Raw genomic sequence first — 10,723 nt, forward strand, 5'->3', positions numbered from 1 at the left:
ACTACAGGAGCGTGACTAGAGTTGCCTTAAAAAACTTGAAGGAGCAGCAATAATCTGGATTGTCACAGGTTCATTAACAATTGCCATGGGGAAGCAATCATTAAATGTTGCAGAAAAGCCAAAATAAATAGGGGACATTTCCTTCCACAAAAAGAGAATTAAAAAAAAAGAAAAAAAAACTGTCATAACTTCGAAATGTAACTGAGAAATAGAGCAATGACTAAAGAATCATAAGAAAACCAAATTAAATGCAACTGGGATTTCACATTCCTTACGAAAATTAAGGCTTTAGCATGAAATAATTAAACCGGGGATAGCCAACTCATGATGTGCCAGAATGTATAACTCATTCTGTCATCTTCATTCCTGAGTCCCCGTGAGTTGGTCAGGAAGTAGGCTGTCAGACACACAAATTCCCTAACCCACAGCAGTATCCGTGTTGCTCTCCATGAGAGCCTCACAGCCTCCTGCTTGTCACACAGCTGGACATGCCCTAAATGTGAACTACAAGCATCAGCAGCGCATGGAGCAGGCCTGTTGAGTAACACAACTAAAGGACTTAAGTACATATGTCCCCATCACAGCTTGGTGGCTCCGTTAGAGCACAGCATGGTCAAGCGATTACCACAGACCTGGATACATGACAGAGTTGCACTCATCCCCTAGCTGCCTGCTGGGGGATTTGGGCTTGACCTGGCAGAAAAGGTGAGTGACACTGACCTCAATGAAGTGATGACAGTTTAAAACAGGTATCATGGAGCTCAGGATCTGTAACAGAGAAACAAAGACAAGATAATTAGAGAATGCAAAAAGAAAAACAGCACACTTATTGTCAGATATCTAGGCCTTCATAGAGGGGAGTTATTGGCAGAGGACAGGAGCGCTTGCCTATATGAGGATTAAGAAAAAGAGCAGTGAAGGTGAAGGACCTTCCAGTAAAAAGGAAACTGTAAAGTTTAAGAAAGATAAATGTGTTATAGACTAAAAAGATCAAACTGCTTAAAATTAATGAAATGGTCATAAAAAAATATATGCTGAAAGGCAAAGCAAAACCTCAGGAGCTCTGTACTGCAAAGTTCAAAAGAATAGGAAATGTGCAGTCTTACCATTAGATTACATTTACAGGAAACATAAGGAATTAGAAGAGAAAGAGTGACACAGTGTAAAAGGGAAATGTATTTCCCTACAGAGACAGAAAGAACAGAACTGCAAAATGCAAAGGGTGTTTTTTGGCAGTGAAGAGAGAAGCAATTAAACTTGTAGTCAGTAATTAAATATATCTGCACGGTCACATCAACAACACCCCCTCGTCCACCTCTGCCAAAACACAGAGGAACCAATTTTTGGAAACAGAGATCAGCTAACTGCAGCGGGAGACCCTTAACGAACCCACCAGAGCGGAGAGGAGGTGAACTTCACTTCAGTGAGCGGTGGGCTTTGCCTTTCACCCGGCTCTAACACCAACGGCGCAGCGCAGGCGGCAGCTGTACGAACCGCGAGCCGCCGCGCCCGCCTGGAACCTCAGAGGATGCAAAGCACGAGCAAAGCCCAGTGGGGGTAAGGAAGGGAGGGCTCCGAGACCCTTCTGGGACAGGGGGACGGCCGGGGCTGAAGCAGAACAGTGGGCATTAACGGCAATCCAACTTCTAAAAGCTAAGCGGGGCGCCTTTCGGACTGAGCACCACCAGAGATCGCCCACAGCAGTACTTGGGTCTGTTCGCACCAGGAACACGCCCTTTCCAAGCGCAAAAGCTTCCACAAGCTCGCGCGCACCGAAAGGCACCTGACGGCCCGCCGTAACGGCCGCACCACGCGCACGCGCAGCACGGCAGCTCATCTCCCCGCGTGCTCGGGCGAGCGAGCAGAGGCGCGGCCTCGCGGTGCGCCTGCGCGGCAGCGCATCGAGACGGCCGGAAGGGGCGGGGCGCTATTTGAAGCGGGCGGCGGGCGGGCACCTCTATGGCCGCGCAGGTCAGCCGCGAGCAGCAGGGCATCACCCTGCGGGGCAGCGCCGAGATCGTCGCCGAGTTCTTCTGTAAGGGTCTGCGGGCTGTCTAGGGGCGCGGGGAGACGGGGGCGGGGGGAGAAGAGGGCAGACGGGCCGCTGGCTCCTCTCCTGCGGCCGACATGGCCGTCGGTGGGGCGGGAGGGGCGGCCCCCCCCTCACGCACGCCTCCCCGCTTTGTGCGCGCAGCCTATGGCATCAACAGCATCCTGTACCAGCGGGGCATCTACCCCCCCGAGACCTTCACCCGCGTCCAGAAGTACGGGCTTACCCTGCTCGTCACCACCGACCCCGAGCTGAAGAACTACCTCAACAACGTGGTGGAACAGATGAAAGGTGTTCCTCCTTTCCGTATCCCTCCTCCCCCCCCCTTCTCTCACGGCCTGTAGTAAATGCTGTGGCCTCTTCCAGAGTGGCTCTACAAGTGCACCGTGCAACGCCTGGTGGTGGTCATCTCCAGCATAGAGAACAACGAGGTGCTGGAGCGGTGGCAGTTCGACATTGAATGTGACAAGAACGCCAAGGGTGAGAGGTGAGTGACAGCATTACTGAGCCTGCTTCTCCCTACAAAGGAAAGACCACATGTGGTAGCGCTGCTCTGTTACCTCACTGCAGCTAAGGCTGCTCTTTCTCACTAAAAGCTGTCAGACTTTACCAAACAAAGCTGAAGGTGCCATTGGTGTGCCCAAGGGACAGGATGCTATCCAGGGGGACCTAAACAGGCTGAGCATTGGGCCCAGGTGAACCCAAGATTCATAGATTCATCAGAGCAAGGCCCTGTACTTGGGTCAGAGCAAACCCTGGTATCAGTACAATCTGGGAGAAGTACTTTTTTTTTTTTTTTTTTAAATAAGATTGGCAAGGCAGTGACACAGGATGTCCAGAGAGGTTGTGGATGCCCTATCCTTGGAGCCACTCAAGGTCAGGCTGAGCAGGGCTCTGAGCAACCTTAAGGAGCTGTAGGTGTCTCTGTTTATTGCTGGAGAGCTGGACTACATAACCTTTAAAGGTCCCTTCCACTTCAAATGATTCCGTGATCCAATTATTAAAATGTTTTGTAATCTGCAACTAAACAAAGTCCTGTATTACTGCTCTTCTGCCAAAACTCTCATCCATTCCAGACAAAGAATATGTTCTTAAAAACACTGTGAGATTTCACAAACAACAAGTGAAACTGACAGTTTTCTAAGCCCATTTATCTAAGGCTTAAAAGAATGCCTCTATTCTGTATCACCATACAGCAAACAGACCCCACAGAAGTGCAGCAGAACAGTGTTTAAAGAAAGCTGTCACACAGTAGGTATAAGTTGTTTTAACAGTTTTCCCATTTTTTCCAGTGCACCCCGAGAAAAATCTCAGAAAGCCATTCAGGATGAAATTCGATCAGTTATCAGACAAATCACTGCCACAGTAACTTTTCTGCCTCTCCTGGAAACTGCCTGTGAGTACTCATAATTTCTGTGAAAGAAATCACACCTTTCAGAAAGCCTGAACTAGCATTCTATTGTAAAAAGTCTTTTCCACTATTGTGTGTTTTTGTTATTACTTGTCATGTATTGCATTTCTGAGTGTTTCATGTTTAGTTAGACCAAGACAGTCTCAGCCATGTACAGAAACAGCATCAGATAAAGTATTCTAAGGATCATTCCGAATTGATTCCTGTACAACAAACTGAAAAGAAGTGCTAACATAAACACTGTGCTGTAGCTCTCATTCAAGCATTTGAAGGTACTAGTGGTGATATCCCCCCAAAATACCTGTTTTTTCCCCAAAAGGTGCAATTCAAGGTGAGTTACCTAGCTTGATGAAACTTAGCGTGTTTGAGGAACTACAGTTTTCATAAATATTGTGACTACAGGAATGTTAACTTGTACTTGTTTTCATTCTTTAACTGCCATTTCTTTAGCTATTATCAGTGTAACTTCTGATAACCTTGGTGCATGTCTCCATGCATTTTATCTTCAATCATAGTATCACTCATGTAGGTGTACTGCTAACTTTTTCCCACTTGCTTACAGGTGCCTTCGACTTGCTGATTTACACAGATAAAGACTTGGTAGTGCCAGAAAAGTGGGAAGAGTCAGGACCACAATTCATTGCCAATTCAGAAGAGGTTCGCCTTCGTTCCTTCACTACCACGATCCACAAAGTAAACAGTATGGTGGCTTACAAAAAGGATTCTTTTCCCTAAAACGGCTTCTTGTACATATCCTGCCCTCTTGTATAGTTTCTGTTCATAGTGCAGCTATGTTGTGAACACACAATTGCTCTTGCTGAAGTATGGTACAGCATGTGCCTGATAATGTGGATATGCTGTCCTGCATCAGTGCATGTCTTGTCCTTCTTCAGCACCTGCCCAGCGTTTTCTATGTCTGTATTCTTATTTTATGGAATAAAACTTGAAACTGTATAGTGTTCTCCCAGTCAGAGAATGTGGGAAATTGTATTTTAGATTTTAGAACTCTGTATACCAGCAGTTCAGGCTACTGCCATAAGTACTCTTTCAGCAGTTATAAAAGGTATACCTGCTTCCAAAAACAGAAATGAAGCTCAGATCCCAGTAATTACCTTATCTGTTTCCTCAGTCACAAATCAAATGCTTTAGTCAATATGAAATCCATGAAACTATATTCATTAACTGTAGTTTGTCCCTGCTTGTGCCTAATACTGTTTGTGGGAGACTCAATGATTAGTGATGACTTTATCATTCACAGACTGGTTTGGGCTGGAAGGGTCCTATAAGATCACCTAGTTCCAACCCCCTGCTACAGGCAGACATACCTCCCTCTAGAGCAGGTTGCTCAAAGTCCCATTCAGGCTGGCCTGGCTCTCTTCCAGGAAGGGGGATTCACAACCTCACTGGGCAACCTGTTCCAGTGTCTCACCACCCTTGAAGTGAAAAATTTCTTCCCAATATCTAGTTTAATACTACCCCCTTCCAGTTTAAAGCCATTTCCTCTTATCCTGTCACTACATGCCCTTAAAAAAAGTAACTCCTCATCTTTCCTGCAGCCCCCCTTCAGGTACTGGAAGGCTGCTATCAGGTCCCTCCTGGAGCCTGCTTTTCTCCAGGATGAAGAGCCCCAACTCCTCATAATGATTAATGATTAAGCACAGCGTTGCCTTCTAAATTAGTATCAGACAATAGCCCAGTTGAAGAAGCTCCATAAAAGAAAAAAATTCAATTCCATACACTGCTTTCAGCACTCCCCATAGTCACATCCGAGTTAGTACTTAAGCACTTACATATCAGTCAAATCGTGAGTGGTACAATACTACCATTTCAAAAGAGTTTATTGTAATACTGCTGTAAAGTGTGAATAATGGGTTTTCCTATCAAGAAATATTCATCCCCACAGCAGTCTCACTTTAGTACAGTTAGAAGGCATTGTGTAAATCAGTAAGACAAATCACAAATAAATATAATCTAGCTGCAGTAACAGAAGAATAAGCCTAGTGCTTTCCTCTGCCTGTCAGAGATGTTCTTAAGCAGCTGATTGCACTGCCCATTTACACCAAAAGTAGGTGCAATTCAACAGCAAGTGCAATTTCAAGCACTTCCCTTGGGGAGGACTGGATCAAACCAATGGTTGCTGTTCCCTTGCAACAAATTCAAATCAGGAAATGACAATGCATGCTTTATACCAAAGGTGAAATAAAGAGCTGACTGGTACAGCGCCAACAGTAAAAAGTATTGAAGACGAAGTAAAAAAAATTGCAACACTTTAAAAAAGTTAGATTGCTCCAGAAAGTTCAAGTCATTTCTTTTTTTTGCACCAAATACAATTTCTTTCTCAAGGACCAGCCTGGAGTGCAGCTTTTGTCACCTGGATTTTGTTGGTGAAGGTAGCAACAGTCAAGAGATGTAGTATATCACTGTAGAGAGCCCAGGTCGATGAAAATTACATGTGAAAGAGCCGGTTATAAATCACAGTGTTTTCCTTTTCTGTTCTGTAGTCTGCGAAAAGAAAAAAAAAAAAAAAAAATCACCAGTCATTGAACACAATTTCCCAGCAATCAAGCCTTTATGGAATAGTCCACTAGGACTGATAGCTAATGCAACCCATGATCTTCTCTAGTTTTCTCTGTGACTGTGAGGGTCACTGTTGTATTGTAAAGTCATCTTTGATGGCAGTACAGTTATTCTTAGGAAGCCAGATAAACAATAAGGACTTAGCAGTTACATTCCTCACCTGTCTAGTTCAGCTGACGTATAAGCTGGTTGATTCCTTCACCTCTGCAGCCAGGCTTACCCATCTCCTTGAGGAAACCCACTTTATTATGTGCAGCATGGCGGGCCACTGACAGCTGGAACGGCCACAAGAAGTCCGTGACATTTCTGAAATACTTCCCAACTGAGTAGATTTCATGAATAAGGTCTTCCAGGCAAATAATACCAAAGTTGCCTGCAGGAAAAAATAACCACAAAGTAAAATGAACAAGATGCGCGACACACAGCACACACACATCCACCACCCATACAGGAGATTCCTTCACGCTATCCAATAACCACCCATCCTCCATATACTAGTCTTGCACAATTTTTCTCCCTCCCTTCTCTCTAAGGTCAGATTGCAAACTCAGCACCTCCCTTAATTGCGAATTCCCTTCATTTTCTTATCTTATTCCTCACCTAAATGTTCCTCTATCAACATATTATTCGTCAGAGGTACCCTCTTCTTGTTAACCTTTCCTTGGCCCCGTTTCAGGATGAGCTCTCGCACAGACTTCAGGTTAGGATACCTGCACAAAAACAAGAAATCAGACTGCATAGTGGAGGGACATGATGCAGTGGGGAGTTCTTCTCTGCTGCTTTGCATTAAAGTTGGAAAGGTACATAACCAAGGTAGCTTTAGAGTGATGAAAATGAACAATAACAAGTTTTAGATGTGAAGTCAGTGAATTTTTGACCACTTACTGGAGAAGCTAGCTACAAATCAGAAAGCCACGATACCTTTCTACAAAACCAAGAGACTCATGCAGTACTTACCCCCAAGCCACATAAGGTTCTACAATCCGCAGCATCTTCAGCGATAATGGAGACAGTTTAACGAATGTTCCACTGAAAATTTTTCTTAGCCGCAGCAACTCAATCACTCTTCTTACCCTCAAACTCACTCCTTTAATCCTTAAACAAAAAAACATTCTATTAGTAACCACGTTTCTTAAACACTACCAAATGTCCTCAGCTTACCTGCAAAGACACAGGTGGCTACATCACACTTCCTTTGCTTAGAAGGTGTGTGACATTTACAGACAATAGCAATAATAAGAAGTAACAAGCTCTCTTACTCTGTAATCCGTACAACAAAGGCCAGTCTGTGCTCCTTAGGTACAGCCACCTGCCCAGGTCGCTGCTCCATGCGCCTCAGCCGGACGTCATCTCGGCGTTTGCGCCATGAATCTCGAACAAAAGTCTCAAGGCGTTTAAACTGGATTTGTTTCCCCTTCTGGAGCTAAAGACAAAAGGATAAGGAACGATCAACCTCCTCAACAACCTCAGAAGTGGGCATCTCAAAGGTCAGGTGAAATTCAGAACTTCACGCGCTATGCTGTTATCTTTGGAGACGGCAATAAAATACATTTGAAAATCCAAGCCTGGAAGAGACAGAGCTCAGGGACAACACACAAAGTCGCAGACTTTAAGCAGTGAGCTGTGACTTCCAAACAGAGAACAGGAGGTTTTCCACGGAAGGAGATATGTTAGGAAAGACACAGAGCAAGACCCAAGATGATTCCAGGCACAGGAGAAATCAAACTAACACAGCCACTCACACATGGCTTGGTCAGCTCAGGGAAAGCCAGAAGCAACATGTATTATAAAATAGATAATAATAGATGTATTATAAAATAGGGACACCAATAATCCACTATAACTGAAAATAACCGCCTAAGAGAAAATAACTTGGTTTTATTTCCTTTTTCATAAAAATACACATGAAAAAAAAAAAAAAAGAAAAAAAAAAGGAGAAAGATGCATCCATTGCTATTACTATTTTAAATACAGAACCACCCAGTTCATTTGAAAAATTTTTTTACAGAATTATGGGAAAAGTGAAAGCTTTCTTTTTCTTTCCAATTCAAAAGTTCACATGCTTGTTCTCAGTTCAGGATTAAGCACACCCATCTATTTCACAGTGCTTTCTCAGCTGAGATGGTACACAGCAGCTACCCAGTACCACTTCAGACACATTACTAGCTACTGCAGTCAGCCACTTTTAAACTAAATACATTATACATCTTCAGTTCTCTTTCATGACGGAAACCATCTGTGGAATTAGGTTGCATTTTCCAAGCAGGCAGAGACTTGATGAACTCCCATAGTTAAGGTCATTTTTACTAAGGAGAACCTTAAGTGACTGCCGGGCATTATTTCTCAAGCTTCCCCTTCTACCTGGAGAACACTGCAGCCATCCGCACGCTTACAAACACACCCATGGTATCCAACAAAGAATGGAAGAGGTTTCAACGTGGCCCCACGAACACTACAGGAACAGATTCCCTCAGCAAGCCCTACGCCATTTCCGAGATAGGCCCCCGTTGCCGGCTGTCAGAATAGCGCAGGTCTCTGGCTGTTAACTTAAAGTGCCGCCTCCCGGCCCCGCGGCCCGCACCTTGCGCTTGTTGAGCAGCGCCTGCTTGGCCTGGGTGGCCTTGATGGCCTGGTAGGCCTTCCTCCTCTTCAGCAAGTTCTCCGGCACCAACGGAATCCGCCGCTTCTGCCTGCGGGTGAGAGAAGCCGGTCACGCTCAGCGCCCGTCACGCCCACCGCCGCTCCCCCCGCCGCCCTGCCCGGTCCCACAGCCGCCCACTCCGGCCGATGGCGGCAGATCCGCGCTCCCAGCAGCTCGCCACTTACTCGGGCTCCGCCATCTTGCCGCCGCCGCCACCGGAGGCGCTGCCGCGCACGCGCTCCGCAATGCGAAGAGGGGAGATGGCGGGGGGCGCATGCGCCGCTCTAACCGGCTCGTCCCGCCTCTCGCCCTCCCTAGGAATGGACCAGAAGAGCAAGGGCGTACTGGGGCAGGGAAGAACCGGGTCTCGGGGCTGTGTGCGCAATGGCGGGTACGGGCGGGGTGCGAGCTTCTAACAAACGGTACAATAACGTTAAGCTCAGAACGGCAACCTCCGGCAGTGACTGTCTTGAATTAAACGCAGCCTCAGCTCGAGGGTCACAAGGACCACCTGGGAATATCTGTATACATACACAGATATGTACACACACCACTGAGGTTGCAAAGGTGGGACAAGGCGTGAAAACATGAGCTATTCTTCTGGGAGATGGCTCTGCCTCTTACACCTTCACACTGACGCTGCTTATGCTGATTCTTCATGTAAATGCTGTACAAGAGATTACAAGAGTAACTTGTACCAGGTCTGTGGACACCTCCACTGTTCTCCACTGCTACTGAATGGGTCAGTTGTATGAGTTTCTGCATAACCTCAATGTAACTTGACCCAAAATAGTATTTCTGAAGACAGTAGGCCTAGCATCATCTTGGAGAGGCCCATCTTGATCACAGAATCGCCAGGGTTGGAAGGGACCTTCAGGATCATGAATCTTCAACTTCCCTGACACATTCCCTCCACATTTAATACGAGACCAGGCTGCCCAGGGCCCCCTCCAACCTGGCCTTGAACGGAGCATCCGTAGCCTCTCTGGGCAGCCCTTCCAGCACCTCACCACTCTCTTAAGAACTTCCCCCTGACACCCAATCTTCCTTCTCCAAGGTGAGCTTAGGGAGGCCAGAAACCTCCTGTGGAGCAGAAGGGCAAAAGCTCGTTTGATTTTGATTTCAGTGTCAACAGTTAATTTCCAGCACCAGTGAGAATGCCTGTCCCAGCTGGAGCCAGCAAGCAAGGACCGCTCCTGCCGGGCTGGGACAGTGTGAGTACAGATACCCCCTGTGCCCTGCACATGTCAGATGAGAGCAACTGTGTTCTGCTGGTTCTAGGTAAGGTGACCTTATGTTGATCATGGAGCCAAAGCTTTGAAGGAGCTGTTTGCTCAAACATAGGGAAAACTTATCCAGAGGAAATATACTGCTGATGCATTCATTGTCACACAATGCTTCCTGGGTAATATTCCTAACATATGCTATAAAAAGAAGTGAAGATGAGTAAGGAGGCCCAGACAGGCTGGACAACGGTATCACCCGTAGATGGTGCCCTCGCCTCACAGTAGGAAGATGCTGCATCTGGTGGGGCAGCACTGGTGTTCTGCCGCCTCCTCTTTGACAGGGAGGACAGAATTGGGATGTGTGCTACGCGCTGGATATGTTATTTTCATTGCATCTGTATTCATTTGATTTACACCAACTGATGTGCTTTTAACTTGTCAGCTACACAGCTGAGATTCAGAGCCTTGCACTAAAAAGCTCTGAGATGTCAATGTTTAACAGCTTCACCTCAAAGACACTGCAAACCTTTTCAATATTAAATTAGGCCACTCATATTTTGACGCTTTGTACCTGAATACCCATAATTAGAAGTGGGAGGCCACATTCCTGCATGGGCTCAGGCACATGCTATGCAAAGAGCACATCTCTTGGAGAGCAAGGCCAGCTTCCTATCAGCTATCCTTTGATGCATTCTTTGGGATTATGAAAGAGAAAGTAAGGAGCATATGAAATAGATCATGTGAAATCTTCATTAAAGAAACATAAAGGCAAATCATAATCTTCACTCTGCCATGAGGGTAAGCTGCTCTGTATCAAA

The 10,723-nt window shown here is 46.0% G+C and overlaps 2 protein-coding genes across 2 annotated transcripts; one reads left to right on the forward strand and one right to left on the reverse strand.

Annotated features, from left to right (window-relative positions):
- The first annotated feature begins 1,930 nt into the window (after nucleotides 1-1,930).
- Nucleotides 1,931-4,409, forward strand: MAD2L1 (mitotic arrest deficient 2 like 1). Its single transcript, XM_042872050.1, has 5 exons — nucleotides 1,931-2,035; nucleotides 2,195-2,341; nucleotides 2,417-2,537; nucleotides 3,343-3,446; nucleotides 4,024-4,409. Exons 1-5 carry the CDS (start codon nucleotides 1,960-1,962, stop codon nucleotides 4,194-4,196), a joined length of 621 nt encoding a protein of 206 aa, XP_042727984.1. The 5' UTR covers nucleotides 1,931-1,959; the 3' UTR covers nucleotides 4,197-4,409.
- A 1,325-nt stretch (nucleotides 4,410-5,734) lies between these two features.
- On the reverse strand, nucleotides 5,735-8,921 carry RPL7L1 (ribosomal protein L7 like 1). Its single transcript, XM_042872049.1, has 7 exons — nucleotides 8,865-8,921; nucleotides 8,620-8,728; nucleotides 7,298-7,461; nucleotides 6,996-7,133; nucleotides 6,639-6,748; nucleotides 6,199-6,411; nucleotides 5,735-5,963 (listed from the first exon to the last, which is right to left on the reverse strand). Exons 1-6 carry the CDS (start codon nucleotides 8,876-8,878, stop codon nucleotides 6,203-6,205), a joined length of 744 nt encoding a protein of 247 aa, XP_042727983.1. The 5' UTR covers nucleotides 8,879-8,921; the 3' UTR covers nucleotides 5,735-5,963; nucleotides 6,199-6,202.
- Between the last annotated feature and the right edge of the window lie 1,802 nt (nucleotides 8,922-10,723).

The sequence above is a fragment of the Lagopus leucura genome, unplaced genomic scaffold (genome assembly GCF_019238085.1).
Source record: "Lagopus leucura isolate 7727_CA_CO unplaced genomic scaffold, USGS_WTPT01 Super-Scaffold_100004, whole genome shotgun sequence".
Taxonomy (NCBI): Eukaryota; Metazoa; Chordata; class Aves; order Galliformes; family Phasianidae; genus Lagopus; species Lagopus leucura.

Coding starts and splice junctions, on each gene's coding strand:
- MAD2L1 (XM_042872050.1), top strand. CDS start 1,960: ATGGCCGCGCAGGTCAGCCGCGAGCAGCAGGGCATCACCCTGCGGGGC. Junction 2,342..2,416: donor CGTGGTGGAACAGATGAAAG/GTGTTCCTCCTT, acceptor GGCCTCTTCCAG/AGTGGCTCTACAAGTGCACC. Junction 2,538..3,342: donor AAGAACGCCAAGGGTGAGAG/GTGAGTGACAGC, acceptor CATTTTTTCCAG/TGCACCCCGAGAAAAATCTC.
- RPL7L1 (XM_042872049.1), bottom strand. Junction 7,134..7,297: donor TTTGTTGTACGGATTACAGA/GTAAGAGAGCTT, acceptor TTTTTGTTTAAG/GATTAAAGGAGTGAGTTTGA. Junction 6,749..6,995: donor GAACCTTATGTGGCTTGGGG/GTAAGTACTGCA, acceptor GTTTTTGTGCAG/GTATCCTAACCTGAAGTCTG.